The 22,188-nt window shown below is 36.8% G+C and overlaps 2 protein-coding genes across 7 annotated transcripts in view; one reads left to right on the top strand and one right to left on the bottom strand.

Annotated features, from left to right (window-relative positions):
• The window catches only part of PTBP3 (polypyrimidine tract binding protein 3), a 106,689-nt gene extending 88,880 nt beyond the window's left edge, over nt 1–17,809 (bottom strand). For 3 of the 5 annotated variants that reach the window (XM_030858996.3, XM_060300623.2, XM_030858997.3), the window contains exons 1-2: nt 17,676–17,795; nt 14,762–14,795 (exon numbers count right to left, since the gene is read on the bottom strand). In XM_030858996.3, the coding sequence (XP_030714856.1) occupies nt 14,762–14,795; nt 17,676–17,683 (42 nt within the window). In that variant the 5' untranslated portion in view covers nt 17,684–17,795. Of the gene's footprint in view, nt 1–14,761; nt 14,796–17,675 lie in introns of all 5 variants that reach the window. The other 2 variants (XM_070045705.1, XM_030858998.3) reach the window with 1 other exon arrangement.
• A 283-nt stretch (nt 17,810–18,092) lies between these two features.
• Nucleotides 18,093–22,188, top strand: part of HSDL2 (hydroxysteroid dehydrogenase like 2) — a 120,582-nt gene continuing 116,486 nt past the window's right edge. The window contains exon 1 of one of the 2 annotated variants that reach the window (XM_060300622.1): nt 18,093–18,224. The gene's annotated coding sequence lies outside the window, so the exon portion shown is untranslated. The remainder of the gene's footprint in view (nt 18,225–22,188) is intronic. The other variant, XM_060300620.2, reaches the window with a different exon arrangement.

The raw sequence follows: 22,188 nt of genomic DNA, 5'->3' as shown, positions 1-22,188 counted from the left end.
TTCATTTATTCCACATCTAGACATTATTTTATGTTAGAACTGTACGTGAAGATATGTACATGTAATCATCCTTTACAAGAACAAAATAAACAAATACAAAGATAGCTAATACTGACTGTTTAATATGTGCCAGTACTGTTCTATGTGCTTTATCAAACATATTTCATGTAATCTAAGAAGGCTTCAAGTGTAAGACCCCATAATTTTATCTAATATCCAGAAAGAAAAAGTGCTGTCAACCAAATAGTAGTACATTATCAACACTAAGATGCACCCTGATGTCAGAAATGTTAATATGGGGAAAAAAAGGGGGGGCCTTAGAATCAATGAACTATCAAATCGTCATAAAATGCTAAGCTTTAAGCAATATTATGGTGATCAGTGTTGGTTCAAAATATTACATCTCATTGCTCATTCATTAAAAATAATAGTTCTATCCTTTTCCTTTCCACATTTTAAGTTCTAAACTTCTTTCAACTCTCTTTTTTCCCCTCAAGGTTGTAACTAATGGAATATTAGTGCTTAACTTTGAAACCACAGGCACTATTAAACTGCTTGTGAAAAAAATCTCTGTAAGGCAAGAATAAAACTTCCTCTTCCAATACAGCTGCAGAAAAAGACACAATTCTGGTCATAAAACTGCTTATAAATAAATGTTATTTCTAACAAAGGTGTCCTGTGATCACCTGAATTCTGGAAAGCATAGCTATGTCCCATAAAAATTACAAGGTCTGGGTTTTGGTTAGTTGTCATACTTAATAACTTACTGCCCTAGAGTAATATTATATTGACACCTATTTTCTGAAATACATATAAACTTACAAATTTTTAAATTAAGCCTATCATTGAAACTTCCCTCTTCTCACACATTCATAAACAAATCCTAACAATTTTTTAGATTCTCATAACAAAGAGTTGGAAAGCCTATTAACATTTTGTGAATGAGAAAAATAAGGCATAAATGAGTTAAGTAGCTTATATAAATTACACTACAAATAAAGAGCTGGGGTCAGGATTCAAACCCAGGCAGGCCAATTTCAGAGTCTATGCTTTTAACTGCTATACTAAACTACTAAAATATTAAACCACCACTATGTTCATAAATAAGAGATTAGTTACATGAGTTACAACAGATCCATGCAATGAAATACTAGATGGTTACTAAAATGATAAAGGACCAGACTTATCAACCTGATATAAACTCACAAGATATTGTTCATTTTTAAGCCATATAAATTAGTTATAACATGTATTATGTTTCCATTTTTGTAAAGCAAATTAATAATAAATATGCACATATACTGTGAACATATGAAAAGGTCTAAAAGAAAACTCACCTAAATTTTAGCAGGAATTATTATTTCTAGCTTTTACCTTCTCCTTTACACTTGTGTTTAAACGTTACTTAATCAAAGGGAAATGGGCTATTTTCATTTTGAAAAAAAATGAACTTTAAAAATTTTGCCAACATTTGTTTTAAGCTCCATACCTGGGTCTTTCAATCAAATATATTTCATGGGAATTTTTGGTCAATTCTACGGAACATATTTATCATTGCAAAAATGTTTTAAAATTTTTTTAATTTAAAATTCCTTCTTGCACCATTTAATGATCTGAAGGCACCTCTGAATTTTATAATAGCCACACTGTATGAACATAGGCTACTTTTCATGTTACTTTAGTTGAGAAAGAGCAGAGTGAATGGCTATGAGTCTCAACAGATGGAATTCCAACGCATCACAAAAACAGGGTTGTGGGACTTCCCTGGTGGCGCAGTGGTTAAGAATCCGCCTGCCAATGCAGGGGACCCGGGTTCGAGCCCTGGTCCGGGAAGATCCCACATGCCGCGGTGCAACTAAGCCTGTGCGCCACAACTACTGAGCCTGAGCTCTAGAGTCCACGAGCCACACCTACCGAGCCTGCGTGCCACAGCTACTGAAGCCCTCACGCCTAGAGCCCGTGCTCCACAATGAGAAGCCACTGCAATGAGAAGCCTGCGCACTGCAATGAAGAGTAGTGCCCGCTCACCGCAACTAGAGAAAGCCCGTGCGCAGCAACAAAGACCCAACCCAGCCTAAAATTAATTAATTAAAAAACAAAACAAAACAGGGTTGTACTCCAATCTCCCCTTCACCTTAGTGAAACTACAAGTATATTTCACTGCTTCAGCAGACTGTAAGCTATGCTTCCATCTCTAACACAATGGTATACTATTTTTATCCCAGAACAAACCAACGTCCAAAAATAATGGAGCTTATTAACCAAATACTATCTGGAATATTAGTTTTCCTAAAACCAATAGACACAAAGGGGTAAAAAACAGAGCATGGGTTTTGGAAACAAACCTTTGTTTGAATCCAGCCCCTGTCACTAGGGTATTAAGTTTGACCTAGGGTATCATGTTACAGTAACACCACAGGTTTTTTTCTTCTGTAAAATTAGTCTAATATTATAATAGATATGCAAAGTTTCCTTTTAAAATGACTTCTTATATACTGATACCCAGCAGGATAGGGATAAAATGCATTTTTTTAATCTGGGAGAGGGAGGCAAAAGCAGTACTGGTGAACAGAATGTTGATGTTCTGCCTATTTATCCTATCAATAATTAAGAGAGATCTCGAAATCTATGACTAGTTATGGATGTGGCTATTTCTTCTTTCACCTAAAACTGCTATACAACTCCTCAGGACTCACAGGAGTCCTCTCTTGAATGAAGATTTCCTGTTTTGGAGAAAAAAAGTGCAGAACAGTGCACAGAAATATGCTGTCTTTTATATTAGAAGAGGAAGAAAAAATATGTACAGTTGCCTATATTTGCATTAAAAAGGTACTAGAAGGGTAAAGAAAAAACTAATAAAATTGTTATCTTTGGGGGAAAGACAAGAAGGGGGACAACAATGTGAATGAGAGATCTCCCTATACACACAGTTGAATTTATTTTTTGGTGAATTACTTCTGTCCTTGTAACTTTTATTCATGAATTTAATTTTTACTTTTATCAAATACGTGTACTATAACAAATTTTACAAAATAGTCTATATGATAAAAGCAAATCTCTCCACCCAAAAAGAATTGTTAAACAGTTCTTATTCTAATGGTTGCCACCACAACATTAGATAATATGCTTATAGTTATCAATTTTAAAAATAAACTGGCTGACCTCTAATACGAAAACTTAGTTTATCTCTTATAATTCCTTTTTCTGTTCTCTCAATGTTTGAAATATATGCTCTTAATTTTAATTCTTGTGTAAGTATCTTTGAACTTTAAATACTACATTTGTATCTTTACTGCTTGTTTTGTCAATTTGACATTACCTCTTGATTCTCCATTTTGAAAGAAAGCTTTTGGGGCTAGTAATCTGTTCCCTCCCTCCCTCCCGCCCTCCGTCAACTTCATTTTTACTTTTATTGGTATGCTTGTTACATTCTGCCCTCCAACAATAGCATTCTGGGCTTTGTCCATTCCTGTCCTGTCCAAAGGTTGACTCAAAGTTGAAAATCAATAAACAGCATTTACACTTTTATTACTATAGAAATATTGTTCAAGGAAACATAATCCTGGAACACTTCACTTTTTACTCTACGCGTCTAATGTCACAACCTTAGAACCACTTGAAAAAGACTATTCTTAGAATCAAGATCAAATGGATTCTTTATTATACTCTACCAATTTCTTAACATTATGCTACATTCTAATTTGGTTCATAATTAGACATTTTTATTTATTTATTCATTCATTAATTTTTGCTTTCCGTGACATTTTAAAACTGTATTTTCCTCACACTATTATCATCATATTTTCCCCAAACTCTTCATGGCACCACTCATTCTATGTACTCCTCATTTTTCTTCCTAAGATCTCCCTCCTAAAACCCCCTTTTCTCCTGCTTCAATCTAGAATGACTGCTTTCTAGGACTTCTGAACAGCTATTAACTAAGGTCTTCTTTTCACTTTTCATCTGGGTTGGCTCAACTTTTTCCTGAACTTCTGTCTTCCTTGTCCTTAGTTCACATTATTATTTTGCTGGAGTACAACCTTAACAACTACCTAAATGATGGTAAACACCAAGGTAAACTTTCTGGGTCCATGCATGTCTGAAAATTCTATCCTCATAAGTAATCATTTGACAGCCAAGAATTCTGGGTTAAAAATTATTTTTTCCTAAGAAAATTAGGAAAAGATTCACCATTTTCATCTAGCATATAGTAGGGCTGGTAAGATGCCAGTCTGACATTCATTTCTTTGAAGTTGACTTGTTTTCTGCCCCCACCTCCCTGGAAGCTTTCTGAATCATCTCTTCATCGGTGGAACTCTAAAATTTCACAATAACATATCTAGGTGATAGTCCTTTGTACTCACTGTACTAGGTAATAAATAGGTGGGTCTGAAGCCTGAAACTAGAATGAGTTGGTCTGAAGCCTGAAGCTACCACTGTCCTTTGTACTTCATACTAAGTAATAAATAGGTTGGTCTGAAGCCTGAAGCTAACATGAATTGTTAACTCCCATCTCCAAAATCAACCATGGAGAAGCTGTAGAAGCTGAAGGGATATGTGGATTTCAGGAACCAAAATAATGTGAGAAAAACCTTGATGAAATGTAAGGGAAAAAGATAGATCAACAGTTGAATTGAAATTTTAATACATTTCTCTTAGAAAGTAATAGACCAAACATAAAAAATATGACCAGAAAAAAAAATACAAGCAATAACTTGAACTAATAGATACACTGAATGCAGAACCAGACATCCAGTTAAGAATAAACATTTATAAAAACAGACATTGTATCAGGTTGGCAAACTTTATATGTAAAGGGCCAAATAGTAAGGGATTTTAAACTTTGTGGGCCATACAGTCTCTGTCATAACTCACAAAAGCAGTCACAGACAATATGAAAATGAATGAGCATGGCTGTGTTCCAATAAAACTTTAATTATAGACACTGAGATTTGAATCTCATCTATTTTTCACCTGTTACAAAGTATTAATCGTTGGATTTCTTTCAAGCATTTAGAAGTATAAAGACCATTTTAGATGGCAGGATGCATAAAAGCAGATGGCAGTGAGCCCTATTTAGCCCTTGGGCCATAGTTTGCCAACTCCCATATTAGTTCATAAAAGAAGTCTCAATATGTTCCAAAGGAATATACTGAACATACTATGTTCTCTGCAATAAAATTAGAAACAAAATTAAAAAGAGTGGCTAATGTTTGGGAACTAAACTTTTAAAGCCAGTAAATAATCCTGGAGTTAAAAAGGAAACTTTTTCGAAAAGATACATGCACCCCAATGTTCCTAGCAGCACTATTTACAAGAGCCAAGACATGGAAGCAACCTAAATGTCCATCAACAGATGAATGGATAAAAAAGTTGTGATATATATACACATAGGAATATTACTCAACCATAAAAAAGAATGAAATAATGCCATTTGCAGTAACATGGATGGACCTAGGGATTATCATACTAAAATGAAGTCAGAAAAAGACATATCATATGATATCACTTACATGTGCAATCTAAAAAATGATATAAATGAACTTATTTAAGAAACAGAAACAGACTCACAGACACAGAAAACAAACTTATGGTTACCAAAGGGGAAAGAGGAGGGAGGGATAAATTAGGAGTTTGGGATTGGCAGACACAAATTACTATATATAAAACAGATAAACAAAAGGCCCTACTGTAGAGCACAGGGAACTATATTCAGTATCTGTAATAAACTATAATGGAAAAGAATCTGAAAAAGAGAATATATATATACACATACATAAATAAACATATATATGTAACTGAATCACTTTGCTGTATACCAGAAACTAACACAACATTGTAACTCAACGATACTTCAAAAATAAATAAATAAATAAATAAAGGAAATTTTTTAAGAATCATAAGTAAAATATAAAAATACTTAGATATAATAAAAATGAAAACACAAATCCAAAACTTGTGGGATCCAGCTTTAGTACTTTAAGATAAATTTATAGTTGTAAATACATTTATGAGAAAACAGAAGATTTTAAAATATGTGAGTTAATTATTAACTCAAAAAAATTACTTCAAAAAAGAAAAAATCGAGAGCAAAAGAGCAAATCCAAATCCTAAAATTACTGTGAGAGGAATAAAAAACCTGAATTCACCATAAGAATTAAAGATAGTGAAATAACAGACAAAGACATCCCTATCCCCCACTACCAACCCAGGTCCAGATGACTTTGCAGGTGAGATCAACTAAACTTTGAAGAAAAAAGTTGTTCCACAAAACAGCAAAAGAATGAAAGTTAATCAGTTCATTTTAAGCAGCTAGTGAATGAAATCTTGATTCCAAAAATAAAATTAGAAAATCACCTCTTTGCAACTATCATTATAATAACGAATTAAGGCAAGAACCATCACATAGATGCTAAAACTAGTAGATTAAAATTTGAGAATTAAAATAATATTAGCATGGCCTTAAAGTACCACTCCACAAAATACTTACTAGTTGCAAAGAGAAAAACAGTAAATTTACAGCAGAAAACCTGGCAAATACAACTTTAACCAAGTGATCAAAGTTAACATTACAAGTTATAGGACAAATCAACATCCTCTGCTTTCTGATAAAATACACTGAGAATAGAACATGACTTCTGTGGTATTCCTGCAAAAATACATAACCTAAATCTATTTATAAGAAACAGATAAACTCAAAGTAAGGGATATCCTACACAATAACATGCCTATATTCTTTTAAAATGTCAATATCATGAATCAAAAAGACTGAGGGAACATTTTAGATTAACTTCCAGATTTTGATAATTATGCTACAGTAATGTAAAATGTCTTTATTTTTAGGCAATTACACTCTAAAGTATTTAGGGGTGAAAGAATAAAGTAAAATAATATATCAGTGAAGTTTCAAGGAATCTCCTTGACAAACTATTAATTACGAAGGGAAAATTAGTAACTTAATATAGTGGAGAAGCTGGGCTGACAATCATGCTAACCAAATAATGATTCAGAAAGTGAAAAAAAGAATATAGAGAGATATATGTATATCTACAGAAAGTAACATACACATATGTATAAAGAAAAAGAGAGAAACACTATAAATGAATAATAAAACAAATGGGGCAAATGTGAATTACCTGGGTAATGGTTATATAAGTTTTTATACTATTCTACAACCTTTCTGTAAGTTTGTATTAAAGTTTCAAAAAACTAAGATATCGATGAAATTCACCACATTAGTATACTATGAAAAAAGAAAACCTTTAAAAGGGAAAAATCAAAGTATGTATAAATTATGGTAAGCTATTAGAGAGAGAGAGAATGTGGTAATATAAAAAAGTCATATGCACAGTGATTTACAACCAAAAAAGTATTTGCACTTACATGATCTTACTTGGACATTAATAAGCTATTTTACTATTCATTTTTCAGTATTTATTCACTACTTTGAGTTAGGTAGTTGTATTAGTTATGAATGGATGCATAACAAATTACCCCAAAATCTAGCAACTTATAAAAACAAGAATTTTTAAACTCAATTTCTGAGAGTCAGGAACCTGGGCATGGCTTAGTTAGGTCCTCTGGCTCAGAGTCTCTCACAGGCTGCAATCATCTCAAGGCTCAATAGAGGAAATGGAGGTCCCACTTCCAAGCTCACTCAAGTGGTTGCTGGCAGGATTCATTCTGTAAATGGGCCTCTCCATAACGTAGCTCACTTTTATCAGAGTAAACAAAAAGAAAGCAAGAGAAGCCAGTCCTTAGAAACCTAATCCTTCAAGTAGATTTAAGCCTACCATCTTGCTATTTGTTATCTCTTTGGCTCATCCATCCTTTAACCTATCTTAAACACAGACAGATTAAAAGAAAAGGAAAAGGAACAGGAAAACGATATACCCCACAAATACTAATCATAAGAAAATTGGAATGACTAGAATGACTACATTACTATCACACAAAGTAGATTTCAGGACAGGAACTATTACTAGATAAAGATATATATTACAAATGATTTTTTTAAAGGTTAATTCATCAAGAAAATATAACATTCTTAAATGTGAATGCATCTAATAACTGAGCTTTAAAATATATAAAGCAAAAACTGACAGAACTACAAAAAGAAATAAAAGAACCACAACTACAGATGGAAATTCCAATATTCTTCTCCCCTTTCAGTAATTAACAGAATAGAAAGAAAATCAGGAAAGTTAGAGAAGACTTGAAACTTCAACCAGTTTATTCTATTGACATTTATAAGGCACTACACCCAACAAAAGTAAACTATACATTTTTTTAAGTGTACATAGAACATTCATAAAGACAGACTATAGCTTGACATTAAAACAAACCTCAGAAAATGTAAAGGTGTGAAATGGTATACAGCATGATCTCTAATCAAAGTAGCATTTAAAAAAATAGAAAGGGACTTCCCTGGTGGCACAGTGGTTAACAATCTGCCTGCCAATGCAGGGAACATGGGTTCAAGCCCCGATCCGGGAAGATCCGACATGCTGTGGAGCAACTAAGCCTGTGTGCCACAACTACTGAGCCCACGTGCCACAACTGAAGCCCGCACACCTACAGCCCATGCTCCGCGACGAGAAGCCACTGCAATGAGAAGCCTGTGCACCAGGACGAAGAGTAGCCCCCACTAACCGCAACTAGCATGGCAATGAAGACCCAACGCAGCCATTAATTTATTAATTAAATTTCAAAAAGATAAATAAAAATAGTTAAAAATAGAAATCCCAAGATTTGGCTTTGAAAACCCCAAAATCTTTAGAAATTAAATCACGCTTATAAATAATCATAGGTAGGGCTTCCCTGGTGGCGCAGCGGTTGAGAATCTGCCTGCCGATGGAGGGGACACGGGTTCGAGCCCTGGTCTGGGAAGATCCCACATGCCGTGGAGCAACCAGGCCCGTGAGCCACAACTACTGAGCCTGTACGTCTGGAGCCTGTGCTCTGCAACAAGAGAGGCCATGACAGTGAGAGGCCCGTGCACTGCGATGAAGAGTGGCCCCCGCTTGCCACAACTGGAGAAAGCCCTCGCACAGAAACGAAGACCCAACACAGCCAAAAATAAATAAATAAACAAACCAATGAACCAACAACAAAAAAAAATCTTAAAAAAAAATCATAGGTAAAAAGAGAAATCACACTAAGAGTAGAAAATACTTTGAACTGAGTGAAAATTAAAACCCAGCACACCAAATTTTGTGTGATGCAATGAAAGAAAAAAATCTGAACAGCACAATATCTATTTTTTAAAACTGAATTCATAATTAAAAACCTTCCTGCAAAGAAAATGCACCCACAAATGGCTACACTGATGAATTCTATCAAACATTTAAAGAAAAAATACTACCAATCTTATACAAACTCTCGTCAACAGATTGGACATGGCTGAAGAAAGAATTATGAGCTTGAAGACATTTCAACAGGAACTTCCCAAACAGAAAAGCAAAGAGACAAAAGAACTGGAGAAAAAAAAAAAAAAAAGAAAGAGAAAAAGAGAGAGTGAAGCAGAAAAAAACATTTCAAAGTAATGAATGACCAAGAGCTTTCCATAATCAATGATAGAGACCAAAACCACAAACCCAGGATCTCAGAGAACACCAAGTAGGATAATACCAAAAAATATGCACTTCAGCAGATCATTCAAACTGCAGAAAACCAAACACAAAGAGAAAATCTTGAGGAAAAAAATCCTCCTTACCTACAGAGGACTAAGGATAAGAATTACAGAGGTTTCTTTCTCATCAGAAACCATGGAAGCAGGAAGAAAGTAGAGTGGACTATCTAAAGAGTTAATGGAGAAAAAAAAAACCCACCAACCTAGAATTCTATATGAAAAGCATCCTTCAAAAGCAAAGGAGAGGGGCTTCCCTGGTGCCGCAGTGGTTGAGAGTCAGCCTGCCAATGCAGGGAACACGGGTTCGTGCCCTGGTCCGGGAAGATCCCACATGCCGCGGAGCGGCTGGGCCCGTGAGCCATGGCCGCTGGGCCTGCGCGTCCGGAGCCTGTGCTCCGCAACGGGAGAGGCCACAGCAGTGAGAGGCCCGCGTACCGCCAAAAAAAAAAAAAAAAAAAAAAAACAAGCCCCTCCCCCCCCCCACCAAAAAAGTAAAGGACAAATAAAGACTTCTTCAGACAAAAACCAAGGAAATGTATTATCAGTAGACCTGCCCTACGAAAAGGAAGACAAGGAATAAATGAAGGTATTTTATACTTCTTATTCTTAATTGATCTAAAAAGCCTGTTTATTTAAAGTAATAATAGTAACAATGTATTGGGTGATTACTGCATATGGTTAAGTAAAATGAAAGATAACAGTGTCCTAAGGGACAGGAAGGAGAAATTGAAAATGCTCTGTTGAAGGTACCTGCAGTATACATGAAGCAGCATAGCATTATTTGAAGGTGGACTTAAAATGAGCTGTAAATGTATACTGCAACCATTAAAAAAATTTTTTTAAAGAGGTATAAGATGCTAACAGAGGAAATAAATGGAATCATATAAAATGCTCAATTAAAACCAGAGAAGGCAAAAAAAAAAAAAAAAGGAGAAAATAAAAACAAAGAACAAGCTAATGAATACAAACAGTTATGAACAAGGTACTTATTAATTTAACTAAATTAATCATCCCTTGAAACGTGAATGGTAATGGCCTACATATACCAATTAAAAGACTGATTGCTCAGAGTGGATTTAAAAAAAAAAAAAAAACCTAACGATATGTTGTCTACAAGAAACCCACTTTAAAAGAATAGGCAAAAAAGTTAACATTCATAAAAGAAGGTAAGTGAATGGCTAATAAGCACATGAAACGGTACACACCACCACCAGTCATCAGGTCAATGGAAATTAAAACTATAATAAGATGCTACTAGGCATTATAGTTATACTTGCTAGAATTCCTAACAGTGAAGTGTTGGCAAGGATGTGGGGCAACCTGAACTGTAATACAAAGCGGCTCCAAGTGTAAAGTGGTACATTTAAAAAAATAACCAAGTTAAACATACACATATCCAATTTTACTCCTAAGCATAGTGTACAATGACACACACATTTACCCAGAGACATACACAAATGTTTACAGTCGCTTTATTCATAATAGCTCAAATCTGAAAAGAACCCAAATGCCCACCAACATGAGAATGGATTTTTAAATATTGTGATATATTCACACAATGGAATACTCTCGTTAATAAATAAGAAAGAACTACTGATACATAGAACATAGATAAATCTAAAAATCCATTTTGCTGAGTAAAAGCCAGGCATCAAAGAGCTTATGCTGTATATATGGAGTATTAATATTTATTTCATTTATATGAAAATCAAACACACAAAATCTTTGGTGACAGAAATCAAGAGTTGCGTAGACTGGGTCTAGAAAAGGGCAACAGGAAACAAGGGGATACGTTTGTCAAAATTTATTGCACTGTACCCTTAAGACCTGTGCATTTCACTCTATGGAAGTTACTGCTCAGTTTAAAAAAACAAAAAAAATTTCTGGCAAAGGCCTTTTCTGTAGTTCAAACACTGCAAGCAGTAGGTGCATTTTTTCTGCAAAGGGTCAGAAAGTAAATATTTTAGAATTTGCGGTCATATGGTCCCTGTTATAACCCTTCTGTCATTGTATCGTTAAAGTATCCAGACAATATGGAAACAAATGAGCATGGCTGTGTTTCACTAAAACTATTTACAAAAACAGGTGGCAAGCTGGATTTGGTCCACAGGCTGTAGTCTGCTAACTCCTGGTGGAGCAACAGAAAATCAATCTTCAAAATTAATTTAAATACACTGTAGTGTTTTTTCCTATATAGTGACAGGCATGATAATTATTAGAAGCCAATTATAGTCCTTCCTAAATTTTTAGGTTTTTCTATACTCACCTAATCATTTAAAATAGAAAGATAAACTAGAAAATCCCTAAAATATATTTAATATGGAAGATCATCATTTTAAAAAATCATTTAATGGCCACTATAGTATTCTGAAAAATTACCCAGGAATGTGAGAAATATTTAAGATACACTAGCTAGTAATAATTAAAGTATGAACTAGAAATTTAAAATACACTTAGTTACACACACAAAAAGCTATGTTACCCACAATGCTGATGCCTTGATTTATCTGGTATAATAAAGTTCTTGAAACATGCCCAGCATCAATCATCATCACCTGGTTTGTTCTTTATTTAAAAGAATTGAAAATTAAGAACAGCAATTCTTGCTGTTTTTAAAAGCATTTCAGAATACAAAATAACATATGGAAATAAAAGAAATATTTTATGAGAAGTACCAAAAGCTAATTTTTTGCCTAATTTAGGCAAGGCTCAAAAACCCTGCAAAGAACCTGCAGGTTCAAACTCTGCAAAGAACACTCAGGGTATACAACTAGGTATAAATAAATCTCAAATACAGCACAGCCCTAAGCTGCCTGAAAATGTTTATCCATCTTCAAGAAAATTCTAATCTAAAAAAAGAATTTAATTCTCTCTCACCATGGTATATACCTATTAGAAGAAACACTAGCAAAATCAGAAGGCTTGGGCTCCAGTATAAGTTTGCCACTTAATTGACTGTGTGAGAATTTGGCATCCATTCATTAATCAAGCATTTCTGAGAGCTTACTATGTGCCAGATACTGGAAACACAGTAGTGAAGGAAATATCAAAAATTCCTGCCCTCATGACACATTCTAGTGAGTCACTTAATCTCTAAAAACAATTCAGTTTTCTTTCACTAAGGTAATGGACTTCATATTTAAGGGTATTTTCAATTCTCTAAAATAAAATCCATATTACTTTCTGCATCTGGGAAAGCAACTGATGGAGCATAACCTGAAATCCAGTCTTTCACTGGCTAAAACTATTTCTTGTGTCATTATATTCAGACAGCAAATAAAAGAAAATAAGTGACATTCTTGAAGAACTTATTTAAATTAGCTAATTTTGGTTTATACAATCTAGAGAAAATATGAGTCTTATTGGCCTATTACTTGGTAACTAAACTTCCTTGGATGGGATCCAAGAAAGAAGCAGAACAATCTTATGAGAATTTTCTTCATATAATGAATAATTTTACAGACATTTCCAGTATTGCCAAGTGAATCAACTAATCAGCTTATCCTTTCTTCAGAGTAGGATCTGATCTCTGTTTCCAAACTGCTTGCTGGAACACAGGTAGTCAGAGATCCTAATTGCATATTCAAATCTAGTTCCTGAGCCTTACATTTAAATTTTTCTCTTATCTATCATCAAGATATATTTTTCCCCAAAATAAAACAGGCATGACAGTCCTTCAAGCATAATTCCTCAACTCCCAAGTGTAAGTTTTTTAAATGTTTCATGTATTCGTTTTTCCCAGATAAACTCTAGAATCACAAATTATGTTTCTGGTAAGACCAAAACAACTCTCACTTTAAATATCCCTTCCCTCACAGGCCCCTACGGAGACACCAAAAGGGATCCAAGACATAAGCCTAAGCCTGCGGTTTCTATCTATGAGTATCATTCCCAAATGAGAAACTGACATAAGTATCTACCAAAAAAAAAAAGTATATCCCACCAAGAGGTTTCTCCATTTATTTTCAACTCATAAAATATGTTCGAAGTTTGCCAAAGCAAGCTAACTCCATCCAACTTCAAAAGACAGAATAAGCAGTAGTCCCCAATTATGCTAATCTTGAACATCCTATTGTTAGTCTAAAACTCTGCTATCTTTACGCTTATATTTTAAGATGTTTTAGGAATATGAGTACCACCATCAGATCCAATAAAACCAAATGCAGAAGTGTTGAAATTGTTAGCTAGAGATGATGGACAGAAAGCAGCAAAACAACTTTACATAAAATACATATAATATACACATGAATTATTTCCATTTTCTACAGTAATATGAACTGTAAGTGGTCTCTAGAACTAGATTCTCAACTCAGCTGCATCAAATACCAAATTGCTCAAAGAAATCTTAAAACTTCCATTTATATTTTAAAAGCCTCATATTGATGAACTCGATTTGTATTTTAGAATCCAATAAATGAGAAGATTTTGATAAAACTGAAATGACTTATAACTTAGAAGAATCATTACTGTAAAATATTAATTATCCAGCTCTCCCATTGTTCACCTTTTAGACAGTACCCTCATTGCTGGCAGCGAGGTACAATGAAAAAAAAGGTCAGGTTTGTAATCAGAAAGACATGTGTTTGAACTCTGGTGCACCACACCTTGAACACAAACTTTCTGAACCTATTTTTTCATCTCTAAAATGGGAATATTAACACCTACCTTGAAGAACTGTTTCAATTATTAGTGAAATATATGTAAAGCATCTTTTATATAATAGGGATTGAAGAAACTTTAGCTGCTATTACTATTTTATTACTCATAAATGCATCCAAGACAAGATAAAAGAAAGGACATGGCAGGAAAATAAACCAGAGCCTAGGTTACATGTAACTGCTAAAACAACAAAAGCAAATAAATACCCTGATAGTTCAAGCGAAATTTTGGGCTAAACTTTTTGTTCACATTTTATATAAACAAGATAATATTGTAACCACTCTTTATAAACACATAAAATCCAAAATTAGCTACAGGTCTACTTGTGTTGGAGCTAAATAAAAATGAAAGATTATCATCATACAATAAAACAGATAATTTTATGAACAGGTGAGATGATTTCACCATTGGAAAAAAATGCCAAAACTAAGATTTAAAAATGCTTATGAAAGGATATTAAAAGATTCCTACCTTTAAACCGACTGCTATAAGATCTGTAACAACACTGTATGGAAAAAGTAAAAAGAGAAAATGGAAAACAAAGTTAGAGAACAAGTTTTAAAAAGACAGAGATAATAAGATAAAGAAAAAAGAAAAAGCATTATAATAACAAATAATAAAAATAAGAATGTGATGAGTTGTGAAATGTTAATACAAAGAAAAGTGATGGGACAGTCTAGCAACAGCAGAGTGTAAAAGCAAAGTTTTAAGAGCAATGTAAGAAACAAATAATAAATCAAATTCTCCTTTGGTATTTAGAAAAATGTAGTTGTGCTTCAATAAAATGAGTACGTGTTTATCCATTTACCTCTATTTAACAAACCCAAACCAAAACTTTAAATCACCAAAGTTCACTCTTTTAAATCACTGGTATGAATTATCGTATTTAAAGTTTTAAATGAAACAAAACCAGTGAGTGGATTTTACAGAAATAGACAGTAACTTGCAAATTTGCATCTACCACCCAAAGGGCTCACCAAAATATAGCTAAGACAGTCTCTCAGAATTAAAAACACAAACATCAAACTTCAGACATCAAAGTTTTCAAAGATTTGCTTTAAAAAAAATTCTACCACATCAAAACTGTGTTTAAGTATCAGTAGGAAATGAGCACACACACACAAAAGAAAGTTGGGATTTGAGGTGGAACTAGAAAGTTATGTTCACTGGTGGTTTTTTTTTTTAACTATCCAAAATAATGAAAAAGGACCCTTTTCAGGCTATGAAAGAATGTAGAAATTTAAGTAGCCTCCTAAAAGCATAAACTGTGTTCAAAACCATATCCCGTAACACCAAGATGTAAAAAACCCACATACTTCTGCCAAGCAAAAATCCATCTCTTCCAACCCCTCAAAAAACTGTCTTCAATTAAGTTTGTCTCAACTCCTAAAAGAAAGCTATAATAAAATTCTATATATTGTTAATAACCTATGTCATCATTACTTAATAAAAGTAAACAAGTTTATGTTTGTTTAATGATGCAAACTTAATTGTTTTAAACAAAAACCATGTAGAGTTAAAATTTTTTCTTTTGAAACTTAAATTTTGTTTGAAATCTAAATGTGATAACTGACATTTGTGCATAAAAAATTAGATTGTCTAATATGTACTAGGTATTGGTCCCGATGCAAAGAGTAAATCATGCTGCTACTTGAACTCCCAAATGAACTTACCTTCCAGTATGTCTTACTGCCCCACATATTTAAACCAATAAACTCATTCTTAGCTTTCAAACCACATTTAGGGTGAAGAGAAAGTTAACTTCTTAAACACTATCTGAAAGAGTAAGTCTGCACTTCACAGTTGCCCAAGAGTTTGACAGCCAAGATGCATAAGCCAAGAGTCCTCTTTCTTATCACTATAAATTTTCCAATACAAAAAGCTAGTCTGCTTCCGTATCTCAAGTCAAACCACTAGTCAAGACAATTCACTACACATAGTGAAATACTACTTCCACAGCCTTTCTCAACTGAAATATTGGTGTAATTATACAATTAAGATAGTAAAATTCTGCGCACATATAAAGTGTAATTGAAAAAGGTGGTGTGAAATGAGTTTTCAACAATGCTCTCAGAGAAGCTTCAATTAAACAATAAAAATAGATTCAATTAAATTTTAAAAATACTTTGGAGAACATCACCACCACAAATGATATCTAAAATTGCACTTTGTCTAACGTCTGTAACAGTGTGCAATGTACATTCAAATGAGTTAATCCCATATATTATCATATAGACTTATTATAAAACTAGGATAAACGAAATCTAATGAAGGCAAAAATTGTTCGAAGATTCCATCGTCTTTACACAGTACAATTACAATCAACTATATGGCAACATGTATGCGGCTTTACTGTTCAAGCAAGTTCTGTATACTCCACAACCAAGAGGTCTCCAGAAATCTTGTCATCAAAATCAAGTAAAAGGCCAAACAAAATCTCAAGTGCATAATGAAAATAAATAAGTGGATTTGCAGGCTCTAATAGAGGTTTTTTTTTTTGGATCTTGATGCACATAGACTACGACCTTCAACTAATTCACCAAGATCCTAATCTAGTTGTTTTCTTAATCATTCAAATATGGGGTGAGGTTCCACCCCATAATCCTGGGTCCCCAGAGAAATATTTATATCGGTGATCCTAAATCTTTATTTTGGCCACAGACCTCATTCACTTTTAAAGCGTTTCGAAGCTCCCCGAAAATCGCACTTATGCAATATTTTGCATACATCGCAGGGAATTCACAAGTTTCTTGGGGGGCGGGGGGTTGGTAGGGGCACGCGTCCCTGGTCACCGAGTCCAGACGCCCGGTGTACGGTAATCGGTAACAGAGCTCCCAGCACAAGCCCGGAGACCGCGTGGGACCCCGGCTCCGGGACCGGGTCGCCGTCCAGACGTGTACCTGCGCGTGCCCTAGCCGTCCGCCACTCCGCGGCCACTCGCCTCCCCGCCAGAGGAAGCTCCAGCGCCCGCCCCACCTCCCCGGTAAACAGCAACTCTCCGAGCGGGAGGACGCCCGCCCCGAGCGCCGCCTCCGCCTCCCCCAGCGCCGCGCACCATTTTCTGAGAGGAAGTGTCTGGAGGCCGGGCCGGGCTCGGCGGACCTCGGCACCCGCGGGGTGCACTGGGCTTTCCTCCGCTTCCTTGGGCGAGGGTGTGAAAAGGCGGACATTACGGGGGCACCGCGAGGGGGAAGGAGAGGTTGCGGCGGACCGCCCCTCCGGGTCTCGGGACTCCCTGAGGAGGCGCCCGGAAGCCCCGCCGTCGGGCTCGGCCCGGGCCGCTCCTTGGGCCGCCGGCCCGCACCCGGCTCCCCCGCTCCGGCGCGTCCGGCCGAGAACCGAGAAGAAGCGGGCAAGCGCAGCCCGGTGGCCGCCAAGCACTTACCCATCCATGGCCCACACGGAGGAGCGCACAGTGCGGAGACTGACGGGCCCACCGCGAACGGAGGGAGGAGGCAGCGGCAGCAGGGCGGCTCCGGGTACCGGCAAGCTGCGCTTCTCTCGAGCTCCGGCCGGTCGAAGGTGGAAAGAGAGTGGAAAGCAGGGGCGGAGACCAGGGACGCTCCCGCCACCGCCGTGCCCCCGCCTTCCCCACCCCCCCGAGCGCGTCCCCGCCTCGCCTCACCCCGCCCCTCAGCGTCGACGCCCTCCCTGGGCCCCGCCCACAGCCGCGCTCCGGCTCGGCTCCAGGGCGCCCTCTTCCTGCGGCTGCCCTGAGACTCCTCCTCCGGGTGCCCCGCCCCGGCGCGCGCGCCCCGCCCCCGCCTCCCTCCTGCGCTCACGGGAGCGCGCGCCTTGTGCTTCCCGCTTCGCCGCCCCACCCGCGCTCCCGCGGGCTCCGCCGGCCTTCCGGCTTCTGCGCCCGGGGCGGCCTAGCTTGGACACCTCCCTCTACCGGCAGGAAAAGCGTTGGGGACCCGACTCCGGAGAGTAGGTAGGAGTGTCCCGCGAGGGCCCCAGAATCGCGGCGGAATTGCCCCGGGTGGGCAAGGCTGTTGGTGGCTCGGCCCGGAGCAGGGAGGCCCGGCGCGGGCTGTGGTCTTCGGAGCCCCAGGCCTTGCAGCCCCAGGAAGCGCCAGTCACCCGCCCGGTGACCCTCACCGGCTCGATAGGTGTGGTTGGGATGAAGATGAAAGAGGGGAAAGAGACTGCCCCGAACTTGAGAATATTTGCGTTTTTATACAGTTTTAGTCTCTGAGTGCCTTTCGACCTCGACTGTGTGGGATCGAATTTATGGGAAACATTCATCGCACAATATGGAATGGCCACTGTATTGCTAGCATTTTATAAAAGTTTACACATTCTCCCTGTAAAACAACAACAAAAACCTACGAGGGAGTGCTTATTCTCGTTTTTCAGATGAAAATTTAGACATGAATAGAATGATTTGCCTACAGTTTCACACCCGCTAAAGCCCTTTCCTCTTAGTCTGAGCAAAATTAGAAGCATATAACTTAGTGGCAACTTGCTTTTTTTCCCTTTTATATTATGTTTGGTTCCGAAATTGAATGATTTTTCAATTCGGAGATTGCCAAAACGTGAGCCACTAAACGCTGTCCTCCACCAAATTCTTAACCTCCTGAGTAGAAAGAGGGGGCCGCTCCCTCTCATCCTCATATGAAAAGCCAGTAACAAGAAGCTCAATCATCTGTCCTTGCTACTATCCCGCTTTTTAAAAGTGGGTGCTACCTAAAAGATTTAAACTGTCGATTCATCCATCATTCACTTAATATTTATTACTTACTCTGTGCCAAGCACTGCAGGGCTATCCAAGAAAATCAGGTCCCAGCCTTTGCGGTTGCATGGATTCCTCCCTTAGTTTATTTATTTATTGGCAAAACAGTTTTCAAACAGCTCAGGTATCTTATTCAGAGAGATCATTTTTAAAATACTGTATCTAACCTAAATCCCACTTTGCAAAAGGTCAAATATATTCTGTTTTGTATGTTAAATCTAATTGCAGTTGTAAACATTGCCAACTTACATTGCTAGATGGATATTAAAAATATCAGCAAGATAAATAGCTGATGTGGTCTTGCTATTGTTGTTTTGGGGATATATTCTGTTGATGAAATTTCCTTAATTTTTTTTTTTTTAGCTACACAAGTAATAATATGCATACATGCTCATTTGGAAAATTCAAACAATATTAAATATTAAAAAGTTATAATTATTTTTCTTCACAAGCCACCCACTGCCCACGATAACCAGTGTAACAATTGTGTGTGCATCCTTCCAAGACCCTCACTGGTTTTTGCTTTTCTCACGTAAAAATCCTGGAGATTTTTTTTTCATGTCAGTACTTTTCATTTACTTAATTCTTTTTAATACTGCATAGTATTTCATAATTTCATGTGCCATAATTTTATTTAACCTTTTCCAAAATAGTGGAAATTTACAGTTTCTAATTAGTCAAAATAATTAACAGTATTGCAGAGAACATCATGTATGTCTGAACATCTTTGCACACGTATAATTATATCTGAGGAATAGATTGCTAGAAGCAGAATTGCAGAACAAAGGGCATAAGCATTTTCAGATTTCATAAATATTGCCAAAATAATTCCCTAAAAGCTGAACCAATTTACTCTTTATTTTTTAAAAAAAGTTCTATTTCTCTTAGCCAATGCCTTAAGATAACTAATAAATTTCAATATTAAAAAATAACCATGAAGTCTATCTCAAACTCACTGTCCATGTTACTAACAATAACTCTGAAAAGTCTCCAGTGTAAAGTATACCTGACTAAAATGAATAGAACTATATGGTATTTCCTAAACACTTAACATCCAGTTTTACAACAGAAGCCTAGATAATCAAAAAACTACTCAGGACAGAAAACAAGGTGAAACCTTGTCCTTTCCCCTGCCTCTTGGTCATAAGTTTAAAAGACTTCTCATGGATTCAGCTCCACAGGTTTGTGAGTTTCTCTGATTCAAAAACAGTAGATAGTATGGAATTTAGTTATGCTACAACACTTTTAGAACCCTAGCTATCCCCATAATCCATATGGCATTGGAAAACCGTGGCCTTCTATAATGTCAGCAGAAGTTTCTGAGTTTCTGGAATGATCAGATATCACCCACATGACCTGGCTTTGCATGAGAGCTTTATGTTCTGTATACTGGCTTCTTGATGGCAAAGAGGATAACACATTCTTTATTTGCTAATTGCTCTATACTTTTGAAAAGTAAGACAGTTACAATAGTTTATAAATTTTCTAGCATTTAACCTTCCTGTGTTTTTATTCTAATATTTTTTCTTTTTTTTTTTTAAATTCTAAGAAATTCCCCTGAAACACCTTCATCTGATAAGAGACACCCCTGCCCCCTCCATTATTATGTTTGGACAAAATGTAACCTTTGAACATTTCCCTTAAGGCATTGCAATATGCAGTGGTAGTTAACATTTAACCAGCATTATTACCCTATTCATGTTTATAGGTAAGACTTCTTAAGACAGAAAAATAATACAGAGATGCCAATATAAGTCAGAAATAAGACCAGCCATTTGATGAATCTGGGAGGTGGACATTTTAATATCATTTTATCCCCTGATAAATATAAGATCATAATTGTTAACATATATATGCTAAGACACAAACATATGAAATTATACTGAGTGAAAAAAGCTAAACTCAAAAGGCTACAAACCATATGATTGCATTTATATGACAGTCTGAAAATGACAAAATGACAGAGATGGAAAACAGATTAGTGGTTGCCAGGTGTTAGGAAATGGGGGGCGGGGGGGTTGGATATGGAGCGAGAAGGAGATGAGTGTGACTATAAGGGAGTAGCAAGGGGGATTTTTGTGGTGATGGAGCAGGTCTATAGTTTGATTGTGGGGTGGGTTATACAAATCTACACATGATAAAATTGCACAGACCTTTAGACACAAGTGCATATAAAACTAGCAAAATCTGAGTAAGATTTGTTGATTGTACCAGTGTCAATTTCCTGGTTTTGTTACAGTTATTAAGATGTTACCATTGGGGGAAACTGGGTGAAGAGTACATGGGACCTCTTTGTACTTCTTTTAAGACTTATTGTGAATCTATAATTATTTCAAAATAAAACAATAAAGAAATATTACAAAGTGTTCCCTTAATACATGTTATTTGTTCAGTAGTCAAGCAATAGCTTCAAAGGCTTAAGAAAAATGTGTAGGTGTATAATTCATATTTTTCAGGCTCTATCAACTTAGTAGGCAGACTAGGTTATAATAGCTGACACACACTGAGTCTTCCCAGTCTGTTATATGATGAGCCTTCCTTCAGAGTCCTTCCCAGCTGTTTGAGGAGTAGAGTTGAAAGTGTTTCCTGCATACTCACTGACCTCTCTGCCTCCATGAGTTATGTCCGTTTTCCTCAGCCTGTTCCTGGCCCTGATGTAATCATTTCCATGTAAAGCTGCTAACATGACCAGTGCTTGGTTCAGGGCACTCCAACGTTTGCACTGAAGATGCTGTCTCTCGTCACTGTCCTATAGTAGCAGTTGCCAGCCCAGTTGCTCAGCTGAGGCATGGACATTGAGCAGTGGATTTTCAAGAGTAATTTTTCTTTTTACCATACTGTATCACTGAGGTCCCAACGTCTCTCAAAGTTTTCCCGTTGCGGAGCACAGGCTCCAGACGCGCAGGCTCAGCGGCCATGGCTCACGGGTCCAGCCGCACGATCCCACATGCCCTGCATCAGCAGGCGGACTCTCAACCACTGCGCCAACAGGGAAGCCCTCTCAAAGTTTTTAATAAAACAGCCCTTTCCATTTTCATTCTCAGAAAATCCTTTAAGATTTAGGCATGAGTCTGGGACAAGGCCGGAGAACAATCCGAGTGATAATCACTACCCTCTTTTAAGAATCATCATTCCCCTTAAGCACTGACCTTTTGTACTTAAG

The sequence above is a fragment of the Globicephala melas genome, chromosome 6, assembly GCF_963455315.2.
Source record: "Globicephala melas chromosome 6, mGloMel1.2, whole genome shotgun sequence".
NCBI classification, from domain to species: Eukaryota; Metazoa; Chordata; class Mammalia; order Artiodactyla; family Delphinidae; genus Globicephala; species Globicephala melas.
The sequence above is the reverse complement of the archived record's forward strand: the minus strand, read 5'-3'. Positions and strand labels throughout refer to the sequence as shown.